Source organism: Leuciscus leuciscus (assembly GCF_965113295.1).
Source record: "Leuciscus leuciscus genome assembly, chromosome: 8".
NCBI lineage: Eukaryota > Metazoa > Chordata > Actinopteri > Cypriniformes > Leuciscidae > Leuciscus > Leuciscus leuciscus.
The window spans coordinates 10,928,817-10,956,759 of NC_138732.1; the positions used below are offsets into that span (position 1 = coordinate 10,928,817).

Consider the following 27,943-nt stretch of genomic DNA (forward strand, 5'->3'; position numbering starts at 1 on the left):
TTCTGTTATCTGAAATAAAATGAAATTTGAAATAAAACTTAACGAAAATTTGAAATGTTGGCTTGGCAATAAACTAAAACAAGTTTAAGCTGAAGCACTAAAATAAAAATAAAATATTAAACCTAAATAACAGGGGGGAAAAATACAGAAAATTTGTAGAGAAAATTGCAAAAACACAATGAAATGACAAAAAAATCTACTAAAATTGAAAACTAAAAATAGACAAATTAAAGCTAATTCAAAATATTAATAAAACTAAAATAACACTTAGTGCAATCAATCACCCCAATTAGTCTGATACAATAGCACTGGACAGGGATATGTTTATTTGACCAATGGAAGATGGGCGAAAAATTGTTTTCTTATCTTTGCAATTCCACTTGATGCAGGTGAGGCGGAAATAAAAAATAAGCAAGAATATTATATCAGTAGAAAAGCACACATAATCATGAAATTAGAAGTTGAAAACAGTTGGTGTTACTGCCATTTATTGACATATAGTTTAAATTCAATAGAATATAAAAATATGGTCAGATACCTTGTGTGTGGTCTCTTTAAGTTGTTTTTGCAACTTAATGAATTTAAAAAATTTTAATAATTTAGACAGAAATAAAATAAACCAAACAAACAAAACCATGGACCACAATAAAACAACAGTGTAAAAACTTTGTTCACATAGATGAGGGAAACATCCTGTAATTCAGTATTTACGTTGGACCTCAAGATGGCACACAATCACAATCGTTCAAGCATAGGGAGGTTCCTTTCCAGACCAGCAGCGTGTGCTGTTGTCCACGGCAGGGGGTATTACACGTTACCATGCGGCTCAAATTTCTTCTCTCTCCTCAACTCATCAAACTTTTATAAAGATCTGTCAAAGAGAGAGACGTGACTTTTAAGCAAACCTTAGATACTGTGTCACAGCTGAAAACAAGGCTATTGAAACTGCCAGACACTTTCTCAAAAAGGCTTTTTAAATGTAAAGACAAGATTTAAATGACTGTTACACAGAACTAAAATGTCAATAAAATGGTGAATAATAGTGAATAAAATGGAGAATTTTCTAATTTATCATCATTTTTAGAATTATTTAGATCCATCTGTGATGATTTATACTGTGAATGAATTTTCAAGAATTTTGCAAAACGAATGCAAATTACAGAGAACTGATGACAGAGATGGTCATTGTTTCATTGTTGATCTCTTAACTAGTCAAAGTAGGCAAATACATTTTCTGTTTGGTTAAATTACACGCATGCTAATTTTAAGTGCATAGATGTTAAAAGAAACTCAGCAAAGATAAAACTAAAAACCAACAAATATTTGTCAATTTAACCCTTAAAAGCAAACCTTGGGTCTTTAGTGACTTAGGACATCATTCACTACCCTCCTCCTCATTCATTTTTTAAAGTTAGACATTAACCTTCTTAATTTTCCTCAATCAATTCATTATAAACAATATAACAAGAATTTTTTTTTTATAAAAGAATGCCCGTTTTCGTAAAAATGGTATAGGGTCGCTAACGACCGATATGTGTAACAAGTGTAAGTATATATTTTTTCAGCACAACATTAATTTAATCTTTGATGACTGAATAAGTGCAATTCACATTTATTAATATAACAAATTTAATAATAAAAAAACTGTTATTAGCAGATAAAGGCCTGGTTTCACAGACAGGGCTTGGATTAAGCCAGTATTAGGCCTTAGTTCAATAAGGACATTTAAGTAGCTTTCATAAACATGTCTTAGAAAGAAACATAACTGGTGTGCATCTTGAGACAAAACAATGGCACTGACATATTTTAAGATATCTCAGTGCAAGTTGCTTTCAGATAAAAGAGCTCCAACATGCATTTTAGTCTGGGACTAGATTAAACCTTGTCTGTGAGGCCGGGGATATAATGCAAATTTATCATGTGGACAATTTGACTTAATTCAAGTTTAAAAATTAAAAGAATATTGAAAGAAACATGTTGAAATTCTAAAGGGACTTTCAAAGGGCAAAATCGAGCATGAAGTGAAGTTCCTAAACGTAATTTCGGGAGGAGCGAACCCATCTAATCTTTCAGTTTACTGCCAGAGCATATACTGTAAGCAGCCGCTCAACTTGCTCCAGCATCAGCTGTTTTGGCATCCCGCCACCTTCACCAACACAATTTAGGCATCTTGCTACCAGACTCATCTTCTAAGCATTAGTAGTCCCACTGGGGAGTATATCTAAGCTCCAGTTAAAGCTGCTGCTGCAAATGAACTCGTGAAAATGGTTATTACAATAAAATAAGTTTTGATCAAAGATTTTGTTTGGAACGAGGGGACGAAAGGCATAAAAACAGTTGTGGCCATTTCTGTCAAAGTGATAATGATAATGATAATCTACTGAAAGATACCATATTAAGAGTCCTCAGTTTCTAATGATATTAATTTTTAAGATATAACTTTCCACTTTTCTACGTGAAGGAAATGACTTGAGCTGGAGAATGCTAAACTAGCTTATAAAACCCAATAAACCGCCCTGACAAGCCCTATGAGTACTTGACTGGATTTTTTTGTCACACTGATGATTTGTGACCTCTTCCTTACTTTCATTTGATTTTACTGTAAGGGAGAAAAACCTCACACAAATATATGTGCAAACGAATCATTGTGTTTTTCCATTGTGTAATTCCCTGGTGAAACGTCAACAAAATTGGGTTGGGTCTGCATTTCTGTGTTATAGAGTTATGCAATACACATGTGAGCATGCCTTTCTCTGAATTCAGTAATTGTTATCTCAAGCCCTTCCCAATTTAGTGAGGCATGTTTCTAAAGGTTATATATAGATGATACGAATGTGGTTCACCTCACTGAGAAGAACCCAGACATCAGAATCAGAGTGAACCAGGAGTCTCATGGCCGCTATTTCTTCTAATGCTCCATTCACTTCTCCCTCAGCCACTCCATTCTTGAAAGAATCTACAAACACAAACATTGTTAACATCTCATCACAAAGAACATGGAAACCTTGGCCTTTTTAAATTTACATTGCATGAAAAGCGCTTGATCCAGACATTGTTCTCACATTTCTTACTGTGGTTTGTCCAGAGAGATGAAATTGAGCAGGTGTGTGTATTACAGACATGCACATTCATACTCGCTCACGTTTCCGACCAGTTATTGACAAATAGTGTCTGATAACCTTGTTTGATCATTAACAGTCGTAAAATACAATGTCATGGCAGTTGCATCATTAAATTTAATCCATAAACCAATAACCGTTGTTATAATGAAACCAATATTTCAGTAGTTGATACTAAAATCAAGAAATCTAGCTGGTTCTTAATAAATGTAATACAATTTAGATTCTAGATACTTGATGCTTCCATTAATAATCCTATACAGTCTTTTAAAAAACAAAAATATTGACCAATTTAAGTCTCACAAGCTTCAAGTACATGTAGGCCTACACTACCGTTAAAAAGTTTGGGGTCGGTAAGATTTCTGAATGTTTTTGAAAGAAGTCTCTTTATGGTCACCAAGGCTGCATTTGATCAAAAATACAGAAAAATTACATAATATATATGAAATATAATTAAAATAAGTGTTTTCTATTGGAATACATTTTAAAATGTATTCCTATGATGGCAAAGCTGAATTTCCAGCATCATTATTCTAGTCTTCAGTGTCATATAATCCTTCAGAAATCATTCTGATATGATGATTTGCTGTTTTAAGAAGCATTTCTTATCATTCTCACGGTTGAAATAATTTGTGCTGCTAAATATTCTTTGTGGAAACAGCAATACTTTTTTTAGGGTTCTTTGATTAATGGAAAGTTCAGCATTTCATTTTTGATCAATTTAATGCATCCTTGCTGAATAAACATATATTCTGGTAGATTCAGGAAATACACTGTCATACTGTAGCTTCAGTACACTCAGCTTCAGTGCTCAGTGCACTAGGAGAAAAAAAATGCAGACATTCAAGAACTGTTAATGAAACAGGACGTCATGAAATTCATTCAGCACTGTTACAAAAAAAAATAAAAAAAGGAAGAAAAAACAAACCAACTGAACCAGCTCTGAATAAGAACCGGTTCTTGATACCTAACCCTACAGACTTCACTTGCTGGCCAAATCTTTCAGGAGTTTCCTGTAATAATCATAATTATCATCACAGCTAGCTTGATGATACTCATATCTGACTAGTATCATCACTTTCCCTTTTTTTTTACCATGTATTTTACTTGGTAAATTACTTAAATGAGTGAACTGCTTGTATTTATGCAAACTTTTACAACTGAGGGACAGAAAAAATAAAAGAAAAGAAAAGAAAAGAAAAGAAAAGAAAAGAAAAGAAAAGGAAGAAACAGGAAATCAATAATTGTTGTGTACCTATCTCAACAAAGCCATCGGATGAGGGTTTACAGCAGGATAATTCTCCTCTCTCCACCTTCTCTTTCACAGAGTTCTGTAAAACAGACAGACATGTACCTGTCAGCACTTTGTACAAGGGTGCAAATGAATAAAAAAGGATGTCCGTAACATATCAGGAAGTATGTACAAAAATCCTAGTCTAGCAGGTTTGAGATAAAGTTCGAATGAACTTTAACGAAATCTCAAGTGATGCAAAGCCACATATTTGGTTATGGGTGTCAGCTTTCTGTTGGTTTAGATTGGGTGACTAACAAGTAAAGGAGAAATGAATTATCACTGCAAGCAAATGAAGACAAATGTACAAAGAGATAAAGGGTGTAGTCACATACGTCCCAATGCACAATGCAACGTCTAAAGCTAATGTATGACAATACCTATATATCTTATACAAACAACACAGACTAAACACAAACTGAAAACCGCACATTTTTCTGAGGAATTGGTTCTGGCAAGGGATTTCAACGAATTTAAGGGATTTCAAAAAACGTTTGCCAACCAGCCAGCTCTGAGATGAACGGCAAAATAATAATAATAATAATAATAATAATAAAACTGTATGCTTAACATCTTTTATGAGAAAATGAATTACAGTCCCATGAATTACAGTAAATGATGTAATCAAATAAAACACAACACAATATAAAAACTATTGTAGAAGACTCAATTATGTAATTTACAATGTTAATAATGTTTAATAATATTTCAGTTCTTAATGCATTTTGATCAAATAAATGCCGCCTTGGTGAGCGCAAGAGATGTTTTTTGTTGTTGTTGTTTAAATTCGTTTTTCTTCCAGAACCCAACACTTTCAGCTCTATTAGCTGAAAGCCGATATTTTGAGTGTTACTTTGGTAACTTGACCAGAAAAAGTGTTGACATGATACTTACATTAGTAGGGAGCACCTCCACTGTTGTGTTGTAAAACCGGTCACCATTTGTCTCAATATTGCCAGATCGAAAAAGGTACCTGGAAGTGAGTGGAAAATATATATACAAGTTAAATCAGTCAATGGAAGTTTCACTGTAAGTCCATTTGTGTTACACTATGTTTTTGTTTTCCGAGTCGAAATGTTTCTCATTCCACAGATGCTGTTGTTAGATATAAAGTTAGATGTGTTTAACCCAGAAGATACCTTTAAACTTCACTGATGACTGGATAAGGAGATAACGCATAGTTAAGTTATGTGTACAGTTTAAACAATTCTTTGTTTCTCTATCTTTTGTATTCGTTTAAGCAGCCAGCAATTTCCCTGTGCTCATTACGCCACTCTTTATCAAGTGACAGATACTGAGAAAGTTCAGATTTCTTTACAATGCCATCGCCAAAAAGCAACTAAATTTGAGATCCTAACTTAGATAATTTGATGCCATTTAAGAGCCTCCTAAAACTCTTTTGTGTGTGCTTAAGGGGGATTTAAAAAGATTGCGGTCACAGTGTATTCAGCTCCTGAACAAGCATGCGCTATATAGAATTTCGTGCTCAAAGGAGCTAAAACTGAAGTCACTGGTTCACAATTTTTCAGCAGGGCAAACTTACTTAAATATAAAAGCACTCGAGCAGACAGCTGGGTACATTTACACTGCTGCTGGGCTTTTACTTCTATATTTATACATCCAAATAAAGAGATATTTACAATGCACACAGATAAAGGGATAGTTTACCCAGAAATGTACCTGTAAGACAAACTAGAACTTTAGCAAGATTACCAGTACCAGTTTAAACTTATGTATACTAATCACATAAATGTCCTGTGCTGGTGTCTCACCCTTTGACAGCTTGAGGCTTGGAAAAAGTGAAGAGAATATAATCTCCTCTTTTGGGTGTGAGGCCCCAGAAGAAGTCCTCTCCATTGTAAGCTCTCTCCAGAGAGTGAGACTGATACTTCTCCAGACTGCTGCTGATTTCTGCAGATGGGTTATTATTGTGGCCTTTAAACAGCACCTGATTCCCAAAATTTTTATCCTGCATGAGACATATAAATACAGACAACACATAAGCTCTTTTCCAAAACTTAGTGAGCTTCCTTGCTGTATATGGTGAACACAAGCAGCATCCTAACTGAAATGGAATCTAATTAGTGAGTGGTTTAGAAAGCTCTCTCAATAGGCATCATGTAAAGCGCACAGTACAAGCTGGTATAAATTCATTTTTGACTGAGTTTGCTATCTTTTCTGGACACGTTTAAAACTTTGTACTGCTGCACCTGTAATGAAGTGTGTAATTCTTTTTGACGTCATAATCATCAGTCTTCAACCTTGTTCCAGGGGACCCATTGTCCTAAAGAGTTTAGCTCTAACTTTAAACAAACACACCTGAACCAGTTAATCAAGCTTTTCATGAAAATCACATGTAGATGAGCTAAAGCAGATTCGATATAAACTTTGCATGACAATGGGTCAAAATCACCCCTTATACCCTTAAATAGGGCACTATTTGAGGGGACAGTCATTTGTAGTGATGTCCCAAACCACAGTGGGCATTATCGAGTGCACTCATTCAATCAGGTTAACAGTCTGACTCTCTAACCATTAGTCCACGACTGCCCCCCCTGGAATAAATGTTTTCATTACTACTGGAGCTGCTAGTTTTGTAAGTTTCAAATGATTATTCAACAGAAAGCACAAACTATGCAAAAGCCCTTCCAGCACACTCAGTATCTGAGTTTGCTCACTCGGTTTCATTCACTCCTTCAAGCGACTATATTACTGGACTAATGTAGGGAATGGTGAATGAGGGTATGGGGGCGATTTTGAACACAGCTCAGGAGAAGGCTTGAAGAAGACCTCTGGTTAAAATTCTTCCTCCTTCCCCCGATTTATTTTCCATAGAGAACTACATGTAACCCATTTGTTGGGTGACTTCCCAAAATAGATAACAAAACAAATGATGAAAATAATAAAAACCATCAACACACTTCACCTTTAAGATGAATCACATGAGCTGTGTTATTCCGAATTTGTAAGTCACTATGGAAAAACGTGCCAATATAAATAATGTAAATGTCATGTTTGCAATGTAGATAAGCTGTTGTCCAAACCTATAGACCTATACTACTGTTGGATGGTTTAGTAGGTAGCCACTATTCTACTAGTAATGCTTCTTATATTATGCTACTATAGTTTTTAATACTATTTCTAATTAGGTTTTTTTATATATATTTTCCATTTACTTGGCAACTAGCCTAAATAAAATACGTTTGTTTTGTTTTTTTCCCATTTATTTTATAAGTAACAAAAATGTTTTTTATGGTTTAAGTTTTAGTTTACTGAAACTAAACCCTAGCATATACAGTATACACAATATGTAAAGCTTCCTACAAGGAAGTGGACATTTAAATTACCTTCAGGTTTTGTATTTTACCGGGCAGCGAGGAATGCAAACCAACATGCTGAAACAAGGAGGGTTTGTAAGTTCTCTTCAGTCGGGCCTTCTCATCACTGCAATGTTTCTAAGTGCAAAGAGTTATAATGATAAACAATGATATGCCTTGCATCAATCTCACTGAAAAACAAACAAACTAAAAAAATTATACCCAAACTTACTGAGTCTTTCTCTGGGTTACACACTTTAACCCACAGGATGTGATCAAGCAGCCAATCGATTGGCTTGTCTTTGTGGAACATCAGGATGAACTCAGCAATCATTGGCAGATCTGATGAGCGAAAAAGCTTGCCTAGAAAAATCAGCGATATGCTTAAATTCATGCTAGGACACAAATAGTATCACAGATTTGGTCATAGTAAATAGTATGCTTTTGGGAAACGCACCCCTGGTTGATTTAAGAAACTATTTAAATAATTGACAGTATGTGAACTGAAAAGTGCAAATACGTCTGTAAGCAAATTCTAGCAGTAGATGTGTTTGTTTTCAAACCAAGAGAGCTTATTTTTCCTTTCCACTTCTGGAACTGACACTGACTGATATGTTCAAATAGCAAAACCGTGCATGAGTGAAACAACTGAACAAACAGAAATGGTGGGAGAGAAGAGAACAGGATAGGACATTAATGAACGGAGAGGACAACACACTGACCAATGAATCCCAGCTGGGAAAACTCCAGGAAAAGCCACTCCTCGGAAAACACCAGTTCTATATATTTTTTCATGGACTCAAAGAATCCTTGCTTTGCTACAATATCATCTTCTAGCTGAAACACATGCAAAAATACAGACTGATTATAAAAACAATGAAACAGAGCTATCAATGAGTTGTATGGCGTTGTCTTGGCATTACCTGGAGATAGTATGTGCCCTTAAACTGGGCATACAGCATGAGGAAACTGTAGTCAAGGTTCTGCTTGGTCCTCCATCTGTTACCAATAAAACAAATGGATCACATTAATAAACCATCTATTTCCAGTTACTTACAGTATTTGCACAACAGCACAAGCGAATCTCTAACCTGACTCGCTCCTTAGGGTCTCCAAAAGTTTCCTTCAGGTTACTGAAGTCTGGGTAAAAGTGAGGAGATGGAGAGATCACCTCAATCAATCCAGAACTGACAGCATTTGGGAGACTACACAGAGAGAAATTGTGATCAGTTACTTGCACAGCCAGCTTACAGAAAGATGAAACATCTCATATGAAACAGATGAGTTGATAATGAAACACTCACTTGGTCTGTACACTCTGTACAACAGCATTCACAAAAGTTGCATTTGTCTAAGAGAAGAATGAAAATACATATCAATGAAAATAACAATAAAATAGTACCATTCGAAAGAAACTATACGAATGCATGGAACTGATCAAAAGTAACAGTAAAGACATTTATGTTACAAAAGATTTCTATTTCAAATAAATGTTGTCTTTTTCAACTTTCTATTCATAAAAAAAAAAAAATTATCCAAAATATTAAACAGCACAACTGCTTTCAACATTGATAATAAAAATAAATGTTTCTTGAGCACAAAGTCATCATATTAGAATGATTTCCTAAGGATCATGTGACACTGGAGTAATGATGCTGAAAATTCATTGCATTTTAAAATATATGAATATAGAAATTAGTTATTTTAAACTGTAAAAATATTTCACTGTTTTTACTGTATTTTTTATCAAATAAATGCAGCCTTGGTGAGCAAAAGAGACTTCTTAATGCTAGTGTATTGTAAATAATTATTATGTGTACTTATTCAAATAAAGTTCAAAATAAAAAAATAAAGAATCAACAAACCAAATCACATATTTAATAAACAGGGCCAAAAGTCCAAGATCAAACAAGTAAAAAGTGCACCAAAAAGGAGAAGAGTTGAGATAAAATATAAGAAAATGTTATGAAGAACATTTAACAAATGTGTAAACAAAACTTTTATTATTAATTGTGCCAACAAATTCTTATTAGTTCAGCTCAGCCAAATCTGACTTTTATAACTTTTTTTTGGTAAACAATTTTGCTGATGTATACATCATCACCAAAATCCTTGGTTAAAAATAATTTAGGATTAATCTCTATTGGAGCAGAAAGTTAGGCCAAAGACCCCATTCCTCTTCTTTTTTTGGCCAATAGGCATTCATTTATGTGAACCAAAGTTTCATAAGTGCTATTGGTAGCTATTGGGCAGGTGATATTTGGGAAGGGGTATTCTCCTTCTAGAGAGCAAGAGATTGGACAGAAATTTGGAAACACTGCAATTGACAGCAATACTGTCAATTAAGAAATGTACTAGCATATAGATAGCCTCAAAGCTAACGGTCACAGAACTATCTTTGGGGTCTTCTTCATCCATATCTAATGTTAGTCAAAACTTTCAAGTATTTAAACTACAAAAAACAGAAAAACAACATGAAACCAAATGAAACAGAGAGGTTATGAGGAATGAGATGATATGATATAATACCATAAAGTTGAATGCAGCCTTACCAGAGCAATAAAACAGATAAAGCCAGGAGAGATATAAGAGAACAAAGAGAAAATGTTAAGGGTTACCTCGGCAACAAAGACTACAATGACAATATCTTTCCTCTCTAAAGCTGAAAGGTCATATAGGAGAGATTGGAGTGTGTTCACTAGATAACTCTGTTTCTGCCTGTACACGGTGGGCACTCCTAACACCAGAGACACTGCAAAAACAGTTAAACATTGTGTCAGCTTATGTCAGCCTATGGTGAATGCATTACAGTGATACAACATTTATTGTGTATGCGTTTAAAACCATTAGAAACAACATAACTGACAAAGTAAAAAGAAACATAAAAGCATATGTTCAAAATTATAATAAAAAAATATATTAAATACAATACAGGGCATTCGGTTTGTAGGGCTTGCTAGGCAGGGGGGAAAAAAGTGTTCAAGTTTCAGCTAAGCTTAGGTTTAGGTCTAGCTTTAGGTTTTGATTACAAATGAAAGGCTGCAACAGAGATGCTTTGCTACTTTAATAACACTAAACAAGCATCAGGAAGTTTTCATAAACACCATCTGCAGTGTAACAGCAGCTATAGGTCATTAAAAAGAGCAATTCAAATATTTTATAAATGTGCCTTAAAAACATAACTGGTGTGCATCTTGAGACAAAACAATGGCACTGACATATTTTAAGATATCCCAGTGCTAGTTGCTTTCAGTTAAAGGGATAGCTCACCCAAAAATTTAAATTCTGTCATCATGGGTAACCAAAGAGTTGATGGGCCCCACTAACTTTCATGTATGGGGAAAAAAAATACTATGGAAGTCAATGGGGTCCATCAACTGCTTGTTACTAACATTATTCAAAATATATTTTTTTGTGTTCAGCAGAAGAAAGAAATTCTCACAGGCTTGGAAAAACTTGAGGGTGAGTAAATTATGACATAATTTTCATTTTTGGGTGAACTAGCCCTTTAAGACAGCTCAAACATGCATTTTAGTCTGGGACTAGGCTTAAGCCTTGTCTGTGAAACCGGGCATAAGACATGGTTTAAATCTAATTCAGTTGCAAATTGAAAGCACTGCAATTATACAGTCACAAAAAGCTATAATGGGAGACAGACCTCCAGTGCGTCGCTTCCCCAGGTGAACGATGGGTTTCAGACTGTCATTGTGCTCTTTCAGATGAGGCAAGTAGATGAGGGCATTAGGCTGAGAAGGCAACAAGTGCCGAAAGACTCTCTCTTCTAATATAGCTGAAAGGCAGATAAAATAGTGAATAACCAAACAGACACAAATATTACAGAAGGAAAAGTGCTTGGACTCACCTGAGGAGTTGCTGATTGAGAAATTAGCAATGCTGCGGTTTTGTAGGTGGCCCAGCACTTTAAGCAGCTCTTTTGATAAGACCTCCCCGCGCTGTTCTGCCCGCAGTAACCTCTCATAGACCATATGCAGCTGAAATGGCAAGTTCTCTGGAGAATAGAACATCAATCATCTCTGGATGTGAATTAAAGGGATGTTGGGCCAAAACAAGTTAAGCTTTATCAACAGCATTTGTTGAATTCACAATGTTGAATTCATAGAAAATAATTAGTTCCTAAAAATATGGGGAGGGGATCATGGTACATAAAGGACATTATAATAGAAATAAATGTGACCCCCCAAAAAACCTGTGTATGATGGAGGCCCATAATATACAATTTATATCAAACATCATGTTTAATTGCTGCCTACAGACACTCCAAGCAGCATGCTTCCTTCGGCTTTCTGCAGACAAAAAAACAAACAAAACCTATTCCATATAACTTTATCTTTTAAGGAAGTCTGTAGTTTAAGGAAGTCTGCAGTGTTGAATACATGCTGCAACAGATGGTAAATACACTCATCTATGTTAATGAGCTCCAGAAATTCCTCTTTGCTTTGCTGTACTTTGTTGTTGTGGTTGTTTGGCATTTCGAAATATATATATGATTTGATATATGTGAATACACAAACGATTTGATCAGCTTGTTAATTAGGCTACATTACCAGTCCGTTCTGACATAATTAGATCTCCATATATAGAGATTCTGAGTTTACTCATCCACCGGAACTAGACTTGCGTACGGCCGTTACCGAAAGCAAGATTATAAAGTTATAAACATGGATATTTTTCTAACAAAAATGTATTGCTTCACTTCAGAAGGCCTTTATTAACCCCCTGGAGCCGTATGGATTACTTTTATGATGGATGGATGCGCTTTTCTGGACTTCAAAATCTCAGGTACCCATTATAAAGCTTGGAAGAGCCAGGATATTTTATTTATATAACTCTGATTATGTTTGGCTGAAAGAAGAAAGTCATATACACCAAGGATGACTTGAGGGTGAGTAAATTATGGGATAATTTTCATTTATGGGTGAACTACCCTTTAAGAAATGAAAAGCTACACACTCCATTAGAGTTAAAAGAACTGTCCCCAAACATGCTAGAAACATAATAATCACACCAATAATGATCCGGTCAAACGGCGACTTTTTTTTTTTTGGCCGGGCAGTGTGTGTGTGTGTGTAGGCTAATATATATATATACACACACTGTGTGTGTATACATATATATATCACACACACACACACGATGTCACAATGCAATTAATTTACGTGTTAAACACATTATTTGTCTAATTGAGTGTTGAGAATCTTACTTTCAAAATCACATTTTTCAAAATATTTTTCCATATTGGAAAGGGCTGAACAACTTTCAAGAACTGTTAAGAATGAGTTCTGCGGGTGTGTCTGGCGATAGGGAAGCTGACGTTCATTCCACCACGTCTTATCATCATTTGGTAACAAGTGTATCTTACTAGAGCTATTAGTAAAAGTTAAGTAAAAGCTATTTCAGTTGTGGTGTCTGGATATATCTCTAAACCAGGGGTGATCGATCACATCTTCCCGCACAGTTTAGATTCAAACTTATAGGCTAATGAACATGCTAGCTTTAAAACGAGCAGGATTGGATCTCTTTATTTAAAAGCCCAAGATTGCTTCTCTTTTTTTTTTACCCTCACTCCACAAATAAATTAAAATATAAATATAAAATATTTTTAAATTAATTTATAGGCTATATTTCTGTTTATACAACTTTCAAAATTGACGTAACTATGACAACGTTTCCATCTCTCAAAAAGTATCAATTTCGGACTCATTGACATTGATTTACACTTCAATCAGACTGTGAATTAAGATAAATTAACAAACATAGGCTATAGCAAAGAAAAAAAAGAGAAGAAAAAAAAAGAAAGAGTTATCTAATCCGAATAATTTAGAGGCCATCCACACAGGCACATTATAAGATGATGACACTCACCTGACTTTGATGTGTGCCAGGAGGTTAACATCAACACACATAGTAAAAAACCCGCGAGGAAGAAAAGTTTGCCATGCCAGGGCCTCATCTCATCCTCAGGAATACAGGAACACTACTCGTACGCTCTTAGGACCAAGGAAGGTAAAATCCTCAAGATACCACTATGAAAATGTTCAATAGAATCTGTCTGCATCCTGCAAGACTTCAAGTTACGCCCCTTCAAATTACGTCATTTCAAGTTACGCCCACTTCAAGTTACGCCCCTTTAAGTTACGTCATTTCAAGTTACGTCCACTTCAAGTTGCTCACTGTTTTTTTCGACTTAAAGCTGCGCTGCACAGACCGGTCGGTGTATAATATCAAAGTACCGCGAGAGCGATAAGAGCAAACAGACACTTCTGAATGCTTTTGAATCGCTCTTGCACGAGTTTAACATAAACAGAACAAACTGTTTCCCACACATAGTGCGGTGCTCCACATAATCAACACCGGCCGCAACATATTGCGTTTCGTTATAAAAAAAAGAAAAAAAAGTACGCTCGCTATTTAAAACACGTAGCGTATTCATTCAGCTGCATTTCCTTTCCTTGCTCTCAGCTCCGTCTCTCTGTCACTCACGCGTCTCTCTCACAAGCGATTTTTTGTCTTGCCTTATTTGATCGGTAAATGATGTAGAATGTAGACGACTGCTGTGCTTGCGATAGGGAACGAGCAGAGAGATAGAGAGCCCCGGTCGCGCGCGCGCGCGTCTTCAAACTGTCTGGCTCTCTCTCGCTCCCTCCCGCATATTAATCAAAATCAATTGAGAATTGACATTTGACACGATGGTAAAAGATCGGAAGACCGAAGTTTCACGTGGAGCATTCGGATAATTTTATTAATATTATATTATTATTATTATTGAAGAATAATGATCTTTGGTCTTATGTATGTCATTGGTAATTCATTGTGTGTCACTGGTGTTACTGTCTTTTTTTTTTCTGTCACATTAAATAAAATATCACATGTGACATGATCATTTTACATCCATTTAATTCTGCATACACTCAAAAGTTAAGATTTAAACTAAGGATTGCATCATTAGGCTACTTGATTTTAACTGGTTTTCAAATATTTTCATCATTATAGCAAATAAATGGTTGCACAAATGAACTAACATCATTCAACATACTTTTAACAAACATGATTAAAATAAATAAAACAATTTCCTTATTTGCTGAATTATTATTATTTTCTGTACCTCTGACTACATGTGCTGAAATTTGTTTTGAAATAATATTTAATTAAAACCTTTAATATATTGCCAAGCTGTCATTTATGTGTATTCATAAAGTCAAAGGGGTAATCTAATAATGTGGTTTAAATGTTAAACTTACGACATTACTAAATGTCTCTATACGAGCTGGCATCTTGCCGACAACATCTCATTTTGAGTTTGACATATCGTGTGGTTCTATGTGATCTGGACAACTTCAAGTTACGCCCACTTCAAGTTACGCCCACTTCAAGTTACGCCCCTCTCTTGCAGTCCGCAGACAGACCCATCTCAAAATGTTAGCTGCCGTTTCTTCCCCGTAACGCCTGGTTCAACTGGAATAATGTTTAGCATTTAACGAAAGTCATTTTAAAAGGACTCCTACTTCGTCCACACCAGGCCAGCTACATTCATTGTCGCAAAACGAGCTGTCGGCTGATAACATGGTATTGCACACAAGGAACTAAGTTAAAAAAAAATAAATCCGCTCACACCTTTAAACAGCAGCGGCGCCATCCTCCACCTGTTCAGCTCATGAATATTCATCCAGTCGTTGCATATTCATGAGGACGCTGCTGCTAGTAGGGTAGTGTTAATTTTAACCTATTTTGTTTAAATGCCTATATTTCTGTTTGTATTAGATTTTGATATTGGAATATTACGTGGATCTGCTTGAATTTAAAGTAGTTTAGAAAACAACTACAATTATAACAATCCCGTATACTGTGTTCAATGAATGTCAAGACAAAAGAGTTTTGTTACCATACATAAATAACCTATAGAGAAATATAGACATTTTACTTGTTAAAAATATTCATTTACAAATAATATTATGATTTTCCTAACTACCAAATCTATCTATAACTAACCAGAAATAATGTTTTTTCCAGTCACAGTCAGACATGCCTCAGATAAGGTTTAAAGATGGTTTATAAGTCTCTCAAAGCTGTTCTTCAGGGTGGTCTAACTGGACTTCCAGTCTGACTGATCTGTTTGCAAGGCTATTGGTGACAGTTTGGACATTTATAGGATTGACCTGGAGATTTCGGATTCCATGGAGGATTATATGGGGGGAAAGTGACACCTAGTGGTGTATGGTAGTCGGTTTTGGGTAAATTACTCTAAAATAGTAATTCATTACTACACTCTAAAAAATGCTGGGTTGTTTTAACCCAATGTTGGGTCAAATATGGACTAACCCAACGTTGGGTTAAAAAATGCAGTTTAAAAATGGACAAATTGCATCTTGGACAAAATCAAAAATGGACAAAAATGCAATTTAAAAATGGACAAATTGCATTGGTTACATTAAAAATGTAACCCAACGGCTGGGTTTGACCATTTTTAAATTGCATTTTTAACCCAATGTTGGGTTAGTCCATATTTGACCCAACATTGGGTTAAGACAACCCAGCATTTTTTAGAGTGTAGCTACCAATTACATCTTTAAAAGCGTCATTAGATTACTGTAATTACTATCTTTAAAAATAATTAGATTGCTTATTACTAATTCATCTCTAAATCCCATCAACCTCGACCAGTTGAACAATGTGATTCTTTCAAATGAACAATATACAATTGCATAAATTATTCTTGAACTGACCACAGTGTGAAAGGGGAAAGGTTACCTTAAAAACATATACTTTGCAACATTAAATTTTGATGTTAAATCCACTATTGTTTATAAGAAATGATTGTATAGTCTATACAGTATAATGCAAGAAGTAACTGCAATTAAATACAGAAAAATTAAGAGTAGTCCCTTTACTTTTTCAAGGGAAAAGTAATTAAATTACAGTAATTGGGTTACTAATTATTTGCACCCAACATTGATGGTAGTCTCTAACAACACTCTAACAACACTGAAAACATGAACCTGTTTCTAGTTTTGGTTTCATTGATTTTCTTTGAGGTGTAATTGTAGTTGCTCTCGCAGCTTCAGGCATTTTTTTTTTGTATCCAAATGCAAGACCAGATGTTTTAAATAATTTAAGCAAAATTCATATCAACATTCTTCTTTATCATGAGCAGCATGTTAGTTTCACCTGGAAAGCATCTTCTGTATTTTATACTTGCACAGAAGGTCTGTTTCTCTAACATGCCTGCCACATAGCACTTATCTTTCTTTTCTGAAGTGATGCAACAGGTTCTGTGAATTGGAATCAATAGAGTGCATAAAACTGTGGGCATGCCCTTGTCAGAAAGACCATGAGCCTTTAGAAAGGAGGACAATCCCAAAAGATACTAAACTTACCCACAGAGTCACATTTATAAAAAAAAAAAAAATTTATCACGGTTTATTAAAAATACACACCAAGATGAATAACAGAGACACATTGTTCTTTTTGTTATAGTAGTTCTTACATTTTATTTATTTTGTGCAGCAAAAAAAGAAAAAGAAAAAAAGATTTATTGATCTGATTTTGTCCAAACTTGGCTTCTTGTCAGATGGGCTGTACTTTGACACAGAATTCTGCAGTGAGAGAAGAAAGAAAAAAAGCTACATTTAAAGAAAAGAAAATGTCAATTTACAGTGTGCATTGTATTATGTAAATAATTGCATATCAATTCATTATGATTTTATTCGAGTCAAATTATGACCTTGACATGTTCGTGAAAGATTTTGTGAGATTTACCTGTAACTTCTGTATTATGAGTTAAAATTAAACTGAATAATAATAAACTAAATTAAACTGAAACCCATACTGACCCGTTACACCATCATAGGAGTACTGGGCTTCTCTTTTGAATCCAAGACACTCCGCTTGCTTCCAGTACATGTCCATGTCAGACTCGGTTGGGTTGCTCTCTCTCTCTGCAAGGAGGGAAACGTCACACACAATTTGTCATGAAAAGCATTACTTTAACCTTAATGTCTACATCTGTATGGATGTTGTGACTTACTGAAAAAGTACAGCGTTTTTATGGTCTCATTTTTGAATTGACTGACGAAGCTCATGGTGAGACACTCTGGACAGGATGGCAAGAATTTTCCCTCTGATATTGTGTCAGTCTCTGTGGATCAAACAACAGTTTAACATTCCTCCTTAGTGCTCGAAACTCATGAGTTTGGACTGAAATGAATACGCTTTTGTTAACTTACCATTGGCATAAAAGGTACTGTTTTTAAGAACTGTGTTGATTTTGCTAAACTCACATTTTCCTTTCCTGAGGGGGAGAGTGATCTGATTCAGAATTCTGGTCATGATGAAATGTATTCAATATAGCAAAACATGTTAAAAACAGGACAATCTTACATCATGTTCCCTTGACTGAGAGATAACGTGTTTGCAAGTGTAAGAGTGCTTGGGCCAAACTCCACCCATGAGCTGTTAACAGACTTCAATATATCTGTAAATAAGTGGTGATCAGCTATGCCTTCAAGGAAGATCCATTTCCCCATGATCTGTTTGGAAGAAAATAGAAGCTGTGAAATTTAAGTGCCTTATTGTCCTATATAAGCTGTATTTGTTTACTTTGAAAGAATACTTGCTTTAAAACATATTAATAATGCACTTACAATTTTGGAGTCATCTTCCAGGGTTAGTGGCGTTATGAGCTCCTTACAGCCTGGCAGAGTGGCCTGATTTAAACTAAACAGGCCCAGAAATGCAGTCAAAACCACCAAAGACGACATTGTAGAACCTCAGAAATCTGATTTCAGAAAGTTATGCTGCATCACCTGGGGAAGAGGTACTTTAAATAGAACTGCTTATCACACGTTATCCTCTGTTTTTTCTGAAGTGACGCAACAGTTGTTTGTAATGCTATAGTGCCAGTAAACCGAAATTATTAAAGTGGGAAATTTTTTGGACTTTAGGGATCAGGAAATTCCAGAGGTAACAGAACATGCCAGTATTTAATACAATAATGCTCCTATTTCTCTTTTTATTGCCATAGTTTTTGGGTGCATAAAAAAATAAAAAAATAAAAAGAATAAATAAATTTTACATGAAATGTAATATTTATAAAATATATGATTGATAAAAGTAGAATCCATAAAATATTTTTAAACAAATGTACATATCATTTTTATTTAGATTTTATTATATCATTATTTAATCATCCATCCCACAGTAATAAATTATTTTTAAAAAGTACATTGGTATTTACCAGTAGTATGACAAGCACAGTCATTTTTCTTTGCATTTTATCTTTAATCTTTCTCACGCTATTTTAATAAGGAGAAATCATGAATAAATCACATTTTGGAACCCAATGGATGCTCTCTGCATCTTCATGATCAAAATATGTATACTATCATTATGCTTTTAAACTCGAAAGCTTATGAAGGAGGCGAATAGTATTGTGCTTATTTGCCTCCTTCACAAGCTTTAGTGAACTGACAGACTCTGAACTGTAAATCATTAACATTTTGTTGATGTTTGTTTTATACCTTTTTGGTTGATACTTGATAATATGAACAAGAATGTGCTGCAGGTATAACTAACCTAACTTAGTTAGGAGGTTTAGCAACTGAAACTGGAATTAACAGAGAATTAAGACCAGCGTTTCGGTTAGGAGTTACTGTACGTACAACAACAGAACTACTCATTTTGATGGTTCTTAGAACTCATCTTGCCAACTATTTCCATATGTCTTTCTTTGGTCAGAGATTAAAAGTCAAGGAAAATAGAAGTTATTTTTGGGTATGATTGTGAACTTGAAAGTGGTAATAATTAAAGTGACGGTTAACAAATCACAGTAATCAGAAATAAAATGGGCAGAAGTAAAATAGGTCCAGTTTGAGTCACTGCACTGTTTAGACACGGAGAGTCCCAGCTATGAGTTGTATCTCTTGTTTTGTCTTTGTGCCTGATCTGGTCGATTATTCTTTGCCCTTTCTGCTCACGAAGCTCCCGTTGACCATAGTGGGAAATCAAAGAGATGTCACCGGGGCTGTAAGAGGACGGCTGAGGGCAGTCCAACCAATCGGCGGCCAGAAGTCGGGGGTATCCTTCTTCAGGGGCTGAGCCTGGGTGAGTGAATTTCCAATAGGAGTTGCCTCTGAAAACGTAGGTTGAACCTGATTGACGTAGAGGATAAAAAAAAAGTCAGTAGTGCTGTGAAACACTGTTACACAAACCTCCACATATGCAATGCTGTATTGTATAAATATTATAAAAGCAACACACCCTTGAATTCTCCAGCCCTTTCTCTCTCGTCATCATTCTCAGTGATGATTCCATTCACTCCTCCTTCAGTAAGCTCTCTCCAGACTTTGCTTTCCTCTGGGCTTTCTCCTTTCTCTCCGTCCTTTCTCAAAGACCCCCACACCACACCCTGAGTAGGGTCCCAGTACAGTCCTTGCCACAGTCCCTCTGAGTCCTCCAGAGTAGACAGAGGCTGAGGGAAACCGTCTTGGAGTGACAGATCCTTGAACAGCCAAACCTGGGAACCTTCACATGTGTGTTAAATAAAAGTAGCAGGGGTTTAGGAACCATCTAAAAAGTGTTTCATTTTATGCGGAAATATCAGCCTCTGTCTATTTAAGTTATATTTTTCAAATTAAGTTCAATTTACAAATAGACACTTGTACAAATAGCCCATCTTGTTGGCAAAAGCTATTTACACTGGCTTCGCCCACCATTGTCTGTTTGAGCCAGGCCAAATTACAAAAGAAATCCATCTTGTGGCATGGAGAGTAAGTATAGAGGATTTAGCTTTTGACACAGCCAAATCCGCCTTTTTCTGATGCCATTCTTTATTCTTTTTCCCATTGCATGTCAGTTCGGAAAGGCATTTATTTTAAATAAAAATGTAAGAAAATATTCGAAAAGTGGAAATAGGTGTAGAGTTGTGCTTTAGGGATAGGGACAAGTCAGGTCCCAAAAAGGCAGCATCCATTTATGATTATAATAAATGTACACTGAATATGTTATTGCATACTGTTTTATAATGTACAACACTATTTACACTTAATTCAAACTGACCACTGATAAAGATGATGGCATGATCTGTGTGCCTCTCCAGAACCGCTCGCAGTGGAGGCATTGAAGAAGGAAGAGCCGACCAAAGTCTCTGTACAGGAACAGCCCTGACTGACACGAGACCACCTCTGCTCACTCTCCACATGTTCTGCCCTGCAAAATGTGTGAGGGTAAGAGAGATATTTAAAAAGGGAGGAATAAGAATAAATAATTTGTTTACTGTATATGGTGACACTGAATGGATGGATAGTCTCTGGTAGACCAATAACAAGATGAAAACACAAAGTGGAGGAAGTATATACGCCATAAATTAGCCCTAAATTATTTAAATAATTCAAATATCTACCTTTGAAGAAGAAAATCTCTCCTCGAATCTTGGCAACTGCATCGAAACTGGTGTTACAGCGATCCACAGAACTTGATTGAGACAAAGTGAGATATTTCAAAATATATTTCTCTTCATTAAAATACATTTGAACAAACTAACAAACATTTTTCCAAGAAAAGCTTCCAAGATATTTATTCATCAAGTCAGGAATCTTCGTGTTTCACTAGAGTCAGACCTTAGTTTCAGTAGTCATGTCAAAGCAATAACTAAATCCGCATACTATCATCTGAAAAATACTGCAAGAATTAGATGCTTTGTTTCCAGACAAGACTTAGAGAAACTTGTTCATGCTTTCATCACCAGCAGGGTGGATTATTGTAATGGTCTCCTCACTGGCCTTCCCAAAAAGACCATAAGACAGTTGCAGCTCATACAGAACGCTGACGCTAGGATTCTGAGCAGAACCAGAAAATATGAACATATCACACCAGTCCTCAGGTCTTTACACTGGCTCCCAGTTAGATTTAGGATTGATTTTAAAGTATTATTACTGGTATATAAATCATTCAATGGCCTAGGATCTCAATACATTGCAGATATGCTCACTGAATATAAACCCAACAGATCCCTCAGATCATTAGGATCATATCAGCTAGAAATACCAAGGGTTCACTCTAAGCATGGCGAGTCGGCTTTTAGCTATTATGCTGGAACCAGCTTCCAGAAGAGATCAGATGTGCTCCTACAGTAGTCACATTCAAATCCAGACTCAAAACACTTCTGTTTAGCTATGCATTTACTGAAGGAGCACTGTGCCGCTGTTCGTCCGACTGTTTGTACTGTACTGCATTTTATTTTATTTTTCTAAACTGTTTTAATTATTCTTATTTCTTTTTATTATTTTAATTTCTTCTATGTAAAGCACTTTGAATTGCCATTGTGTATGAAATGTGCTATAGAAATAAACTTGCCTTGCCTTGCCTTGCCATAGAGATTCTGAGTTTACTCATCCACCGGAACTAAGCAAGATTATAAAGTTATAAACATGGATATTTTTCTTACAAAAATGTATTGCTTCACTTCAGAATGCCTTTATTAACCCCCTGGAGCCGTATGGATTACTTTTATGATGGATGGATGCGCTTTTTTAGACTTCAAAATCTCAGGTACCCATTATAAAGCTTGGAAGAGCCAGGATATTTTTTTTTGGTAACACTTTACAATAAGGTTCCTTTATTAAACATTAACTAATGTATTAACTAACATGAACTAACAATGAGCAATACATTTATTACTGTTTTTGTTCATCTTTGTTAATGTTAGTTAATAAAAATAAAGCTGTTCATTGTTTGTTCATGTTAGTTCACAGTGCATTAACTAATGTTAACAAGATTTTTATAAAGTATTAGTAAATGTTGAAATTAACATTAACAAAGAGGAACAAATGTTGTATAAGTGCAGTTCATTATTAGTTAATGTTAACTAATGTAGTTAACTAATGAACCTTATTGTAAAGTGTTACCTTTTTTTTTATTTATATATAACTCTGATTATGTTTGGCTGAAAGAAGAAAGTCATATACACGAAGGATGACTTGAGGGTGAGTAAATTATGGGATAATTTTCATTTTTGGGTGAACTACCCTTTAAGAAATGAAAAGCTACACACTAATAAAGCTACACACATTATTTGTTTAATTGAGTGTTTAGAATCTTACTTTCAAAATCACCTTTTTCACTATATTTTTCCATCTTTGAAAGGGCTGAACAACTTTCAAGAACTGTTAAGAATGAGTTCCTGCAATGCGGGTGTGTCTGGCGATAGGGAAGCTGACGTTCAGTCCACCACGTCTTAACTCATCATTTGGTAACAAGTGTATCTTACTAGAGCTATTAGTAAAAGTTTAGTAAAAGCTATTTCAGTTGTGGTGTTTGGATATATCTCTAAACCAGGGGTGATAAATTAATTATTACAAATAAATTAAAATATAAATATAAAATAATTTTAAATTAATTTATAGGCTATTTTTCTGTTTATACAACTTTCAAAATTGACGTATCTATGACAAGGTTTCCATCTCTCAAAAAGTATAAATGACGGTATCATTGGCATTGATTTACACTTCAATCAGACTGTCAATTAAGAGAAATTAACAAACATATCGCAAAGAAAAAAATCCGAATAATTTAGAGGCCATCCACACAGGAACATTATGACACTCACCTGACTTTGATGTGTGCCAGGAGGTTAACATCAACACACATAGTACAAAACCTTAGGAAGGCAAAATCCTCAAGATACCACTATGAAAATGTTAGCTGCCGTTTCCCCGTAACGTCTGGTTGAACTGGAATAATTTTTAGTATAACCAAAGTCATTTTAACCCTTTCACGCATAGTGGTCACTACAGTGGACAGCTATTAAAAAAGCATTTTCTTGAATTTGCACGGGTTTTTATGGCAAAGTTGCACATCAGCCTTTTCATTGGACCCTGGTGCATCATCCTATAAATTGCAACCAAGTGGCAAGCCTTTTTTTTTTTTTTTTTTTTTCTCCAAGCCAAGATGGCCAAGGGTCAGTCAGACATGCCAAGTTGCTCCGGAATATCCACCCATTCCTTCTATCCTAGGACACTCTTGTATGTAAAAATATTGTGCAGCATCAAGCAATATCTAATGAGTCAAATCACAGTAAAATTTTCCAAGTTTTGATTTTAGATTGAGAGAAAACTCTGATTAATCACATGTCCACTGTAGTGGACGTCATGCATCAATTGCTATATTTCAGCTACAATTCATAATTATATTGTGAATATTGTTTTTGAAATTTAAAACTTAACTTAATCTGCAGTGACTTTTTTTACTGTAAATAAATGTACTTGTATTATTAGAATGTCATTTTCATTGACATCGAAAAAAGTAATGTGATTACATAATGTATGACACTTGTAATGCATTACTTTACTTGTTAGATCAAAAAGTAATCTGATTACGTAATGCATGTTACTTGTAATGCGTTTCTTGACTCATAACATCAAAAAGTAATCTGATTACGTAATGCATGTTACTTGTAATGCGTTTCCTTACTCATAACATCAAAAAGTAATCCGATTATGTAATGTGCGTTATTGTAATGCATTTCTTTACTCATAACATCAAAAAGTAATCTGATTACGTAATGCATGTTACTTGTGATGCGTTTCTTTACTCGTTACATCAAAAAGTAATCTGATTAGGTAATGCACATTACTTGTAGTTAATTACTTGTTAGATCAAAAAGTAATCTGATTAGGTAATGCATGTTACTTGTAGTTAATTACTTGTTAGATCAAAAAGTAATCTGATTAGGTAATGCATGTTACTTGTAACACATTACTTTACTTGTAACATCAAAAAAGTAATCTGAATGCATTATGCATGTTACTTGTAATGCATTACCCCCAACACTGATCATTTCAGATGAGATTGAAAAAAACGTATCGCTAGGTTTTCTCAGAGGAGGGCTATGATAGAAATGTGCATGTCCATCTTGAACATAATCAGAATTATCAGCTAATAAGGGTAAATCTCCATATTCTGGTGCACTGGAGGGAGCATCTGAGTGGTTTCCACAGTTGTACCTTGACAGACTGTAGAAAATTCTGATGGAATCACGTCCTCATGTTCTGATATCAAAGATACGCGAAGTGCAACTTGTATGAAGCCTTTGCAATATTTTGCATTTATATTTTTTGTATATATTTGATAGTTTTCACATGATTTTATATAATTGTATTGATTAGTTTGTTAAATTCACATACTTTATCTGTTTGATTATTGTCTTATATTTAATATAGTATATCTTAAGTTTAAACCATAACCGTATGCTGTCCACTCAAGTGGACATCTGAAGATCTCTTTGAAAAATTTGTAAAAAAAAAACAAAAAAACAAACAATTCTTGTTTTTCATGCCCTAAGAGCAATAAAAACACATAGGAAAAAAATCCTGACTGAGGTTATCATAATTCATGCATGAAAGGGTTAAAAGGAATCCTACTTTGTCCACGCCAGGCCAGCTACATTCATTGTCGCAAAACGAGCTGTCGGCTGATAACATGGTATTGAACGAGGAACTAAGTTAAAAAATAATCCGCTCACACCTTTAAACCGCAGCGGCGCCATCCTCCACCTGTTCAGCTCATGAATATTCATCCAGTCGCTGCATATTCACGAGGACGCTGCTGCTAATAGGTACTGTTAATTTTAACCTATTTTGTTTAAATGCCTATATTTCTGTCAGTATTAGATATTGATATTGGAATATTACGTGGATCTGCTTGAATTGAAAGTAGTTTAGAAAACAACTACAATTATAACAATCCTGTATACTGTGTTTAATGAATGTCAAGACCAAAGAGTTTTGTTATATAAATAACCTATAGAGACATATGAACATTTTACTTGTTAAAAATACCTAATGCCTAACTACCAAATCTATCTATAACTGACCAGAGATAATGTTTTTTCCAGTCACAGTCAGACATGCCTCAGATAAGGTTTAAAGATGGTTTATAAGTCTCTCAAAGCTGTTCTTCAGGGTGGTCTAACTGGACTTCCAGTCTGACTGATCTGTTTGCAAGGCTATTGGTGACAGTTTGGACATTTATAGGAGTGACCTGGAGATTTCGGATTCCATGGAGGGAAAGTGACACCTAGTGGTGTATGGTAGTCAGTTTTGGGTAAGTTACTCTAAAATAGTAATTAATTACTAGCTACTAATTACATCTTTAACAGCGTCATTAATTACTGTAATTGCTATCTAAGTATTAGATTGCTTATTACTAATTAATCTCTGAATCCCATATCAACCTCGACCAGTTGAACAATATGATTCTTTCAAATTAACAATATACAATTGCATAAATTATTCTTGAACTGACCACAGTGTGAAAGGGGAGAAGGTTACCATAAAAACATATACTTTGCAACATAAAATTTTGATGTTAAATTCACTATTGTTTATAAGAAATTATTGTATAGTTTATACTTTATAATGCAAGAAGTAACTAATTAAAATACAGAAAAATTAAGAGTCGTCCCTTTACTTTTTCAAGGGAAAAGTAATTAAATTACAGTAATTGGGTTACTAATTATTTGCACCCAACACATGGTAGTCTCTAACAACACTGAAAACATGAAACTATTACTAGTTTTGGTTTCATTGATTTGCTTTGAGGTGTAAATGTATTGCTCTCGCAGCTTCAGGCATTTTTTGTATCCAAATGCAAGACCAGATGTGTTAAATAATTTAAGCAAAATTCATATCAACATTCTTCTTTATCATGAGCAGCATGTTAGTTTCACCTGGAAAGCATCTTCTGTATTTTATACTTGCACAGAAGGTCTGTTTCTCTAACATGCCTGCCACATAGCACTTATCTTTCTTTTCTGAAGTGATCATGGTTTATTAAAAATACACACCAAGATGAATAACAGAGACACATTGTTATTTTTGTCATAGTGGTTCTTACATTTTATTTATTTTGTGCGGCAAAAAAAAAGAAAGAAAAGAATTATTGATCTGATTTGTCCAAACTTGGCTTCTTGTCAGATTGTACTTTGACACAGAATTCTGCAGTGAGAGAAGAAAAAAGCTACATTTAAAGAAAAGAAAATGCAATTTGCAGTGTGCATTGTAAATAATTGCATATCAATTCATTATGATTTCTTTTTTATTTGAGAGTTAAATTATGACCTTGACATGTTCGTGAAAGATTTTGTGAGATTTACCTGTAACTTCTGTATTATGAGTTAAAATTAAACTGAATAATAATAAACTAAATTAAACTGAAACCCATACTGACCCGTTACACCATCATAGGAGTACTGGGCTTCTCTTTTGAATCCAAGACACTCAGCTTGCTTCCAGTACATGTCCATGTCAGACTCGGTTGGGTTGCTCTCTCTCTCTGCAAGGAGGGAAACATCACACACAATTTGTCATGAAAAGCATTACTTTAACCTTAATGTCTACATCTGTATGGATGTTGTGACTTACTGAAAAAGTACAGCGTTTTTATGGTCTCATTTTTGAATTGACTGACGAAGCTCATGGTGAGACACTCTGGACAGGATGGCAAGAATTTTCCCTCTGATATGGTGTCAGTCTCTGTGGATCAAACAACAGTTTAACATTCCTCCTTAGTGCTCGAAACTCATGAGTTTGGACTGAAATGAATACGCTTTTGTTAACTTACCATTGGCATAAAAGGTACTGTTTTTAAGAACTGTGTTGATTTTGCTAAACTCACATTTTCCTTTCCTGTGGGGGAGAGTGATCTGATTCAGAATTCTGGTCATGATGAAATGTATTCAATATAGCAAAACATGTTAAAAACAGGACAATCTTACATCATGTTCCCTTGACTGAGAGATAACGTGTTTGCAAGTGTAAGAGTGCTTGGGCCAAACTCCACCCATGAGCTGTTAACAGACTTCAATATATCTGTAAATAAGTGGTGATCAGCTATGCCTTCAAGGAAGATCCATTTCCCCATGATCTGTTTGGAAGAAAATAGAAGCGGGGAAATTGAAGTGCCGCCTTGTCCTATATAAGCTGCTGTAGTATTTGTTTACTTTGAAAGAATACTTGCTTTAAAACATATTAATAATGCACTTACAATTTTGGAGTCATCTTCCAGGGTTAGTGGCGTTATGAGCTCCTTACAGCCTGGCAGAGTGGCCTGATTTAAACTAAACAGGCCCAGAAAAGCAGTCAAAACCACCACAGATGACATTGTAGAACTTTAGAAATCTGATTTCAGAGAGTTATGCTGCATCA

The 27,943-nt window shown here is 35.0% G+C and overlaps 4 protein-coding genes across 6 annotated transcripts; all 4 read right to left on the minus strand.

Moving 5' to 3' along the window:
* Positions 1-471: 471 nt before the first annotated feature.
* LOC309504659 (alpha-1,3-mannosyl-glycoprotein 4-beta-N-acetylglucosaminyltransferase B) lies at positions 472-23,490 on the minus strand. 2 transcript variants are annotated; one of them, XM_082177874.1, is made up of 16 exons: positions 23,398-23,490; positions 13,611-13,735; positions 11,590-11,736; positions 11,386-11,517; positions 10,346-10,479; positions 9,032-9,078; positions 8,819-8,932; positions 8,651-8,726; positions 8,450-8,564; positions 7,960-8,090; positions 7,758-7,865; positions 6,183-6,379; positions 5,305-5,383; positions 4,375-4,450; positions 2,844-2,956; positions 472-871 (listed from the first exon to the last, which is right to left on the minus strand). In XM_082177874.1, the coding sequence occupies exons 2-16, from the start codon at positions 13,696-13,698 to the stop codon at positions 854-856; spliced, it is 1,575 nt and encodes a 524-aa protein (XP_082034000.1). In that variant the 5' UTR covers positions 13,699-13,735; positions 23,398-23,490; the 3' UTR covers positions 472-853. The 2 variants fall into 2 exon arrangements, with proteins under 2 accessions (XP_082034000.1, XP_082033999.1); XM_082177873.1 differs by lacking the exon at positions 23,398-23,490 and adding an exon at positions 15,159-15,334 and having other exon boundaries at positions 13,611-13,776.
* LOC309504674 (saxitoxin and tetrodotoxin-binding protein 1-like) lies at positions 17,202-18,550 on the minus strand. The gene is made up of 6 exons (XM_082177895.1): positions 18,386-18,550; positions 18,123-18,271; positions 17,969-18,033; positions 17,770-17,880; positions 17,576-17,680; positions 17,202-17,338 (listed from the first exon to the last, which is right to left on the minus strand). The coding sequence occupies exons 1-6, from the start codon at positions 18,500-18,502 to the stop codon at positions 17,310-17,312; spliced, it is 576 nt and encodes a 191-aa protein (XP_082034021.1). The 5' UTR covers positions 18,503-18,550; the 3' UTR covers positions 17,202-17,309.
* Positions 17,202-27,937, minus strand: LOC309504672 (saxitoxin and tetrodotoxin-binding protein 1-like). Of its 2 annotated transcripts, XM_082177893.1 has the most exons (7): positions 27,783-27,937; positions 27,514-27,662; positions 27,360-27,424; positions 27,161-27,271; positions 26,967-27,071; positions 26,665-26,734; positions 17,202-17,255 (listed from the first exon to the last, which is right to left on the minus strand). In XM_082177893.1, the coding sequence occupies exons 1-6, from the start codon at positions 27,897-27,899 to the stop codon at positions 26,676-26,678; spliced, it is 606 nt and encodes a 201-aa protein (XP_082034019.1). In that variant the 5' UTR covers positions 27,900-27,937; the 3' UTR covers positions 17,202-17,255; positions 26,665-26,675. The 2 variants fall into 2 exon arrangements, with proteins under 2 accessions (XP_082034019.1, XP_082034018.1); XM_082177892.1 differs by lacking the exon at positions 17,202-17,255 and having other exon boundaries at positions 26,606-26,734.
* LOC309504668 (matrix metalloproteinase-25-like) lies at positions 18,892-23,392 on the minus strand. Its single transcript, XM_082177888.1, has 5 exons — positions 23,347-23,392; positions 21,142-21,212; positions 20,799-20,948; positions 20,001-20,264; positions 18,892-19,891 (listed from the first exon to the last, which is right to left on the minus strand). Exons 1-5 carry the CDS (start codon positions 23,385-23,387, stop codon positions 19,557-19,559), a joined length of 861 nt encoding a protein of 286 aa, XP_082034014.1. The 5' UTR covers positions 23,388-23,392; the 3' UTR covers positions 18,892-19,556.
* Positions 27,938-27,943: the final 6 nt, after the last annotated feature.

Coding starts and splice junctions, on each gene's coding strand:
- LOC309504672 (XM_082177893.1), bottom strand. CDS start 27,899: ATGTCATCTGTGGTGGTTTTGACTGCTTTTCTGGGCCTGTTTAGTTTA. Junction 27,272..27,359: donor CAGTACCTTTTATGCCAATG/GTAAGTTAACAA, acceptor TTTGATCCACAG/AGACTGACACCATATCAGAG. Junction 27,072..27,160: donor AAAAACGCTGTACTTTTTCA/GTAAGTCACAAC, acceptor CCCTCCTTGCAG/AGAGAGAGAGCAACCCAACC.
- LOC309504674 (XM_082177895.1), bottom strand. CDS start 18,502: ATGTCGTCTTTGGTGGTTTTGACTGCATTTCTGGGCCTGTTTAGTTTA. Junction 18,272..18,385: donor TGGAAGATGACTCCAAAATT/GTAAGTGCATTA, acceptor TCTTCCAAACAG/ATCATGGGGAAATGGATCTT. Junction 17,339..17,575: donor CTCCTATGATGGTGTAACGG/GTCAGTATGGGT, acceptor CTCTCACTGCAG/AATTCTGTGTCAAAGTACAG.
- LOC309504668 (XM_082177888.1), bottom strand. CDS start 23,387: ATGTGTGTTGATGTTAACCTCCTGGCACACATCAAAGTCAG. Junction 21,213..23,346: donor CTGGCACACATCAAAGTCAG/GTGAGTGTCATA, acceptor GTCTCAATCAAG/TTCTGTGGATCGCTGTAACA. Junction 20,949..21,141: donor AGAGATTTTCTTCTTCAAAG/GTAGATATTTGA, acceptor CACATTTTGCAG/GGCAGAACATGTGGAGAGTG.
- LOC309504659 (XM_082177874.1), bottom strand. CDS start 13,698: ATGAGGCCCTGGCATGGCAAACTTTTCTTCCTCGCGGGTTTTTTACTA. Junction 11,518..11,589: donor CTCAATCAGCAACTCCTCAG/GTGAGTCCAAGC, acceptor TCTGCCTTTCAG/CTATATTAGAAGAGAGAGTC. Junction 9,079..10,345: donor TTGTAGTCTTTGTTGCCGAG/GTAACCCTTAAC, acceptor TTCTTCTCTTAG/ACAAATGCAACTTTTGTGAA.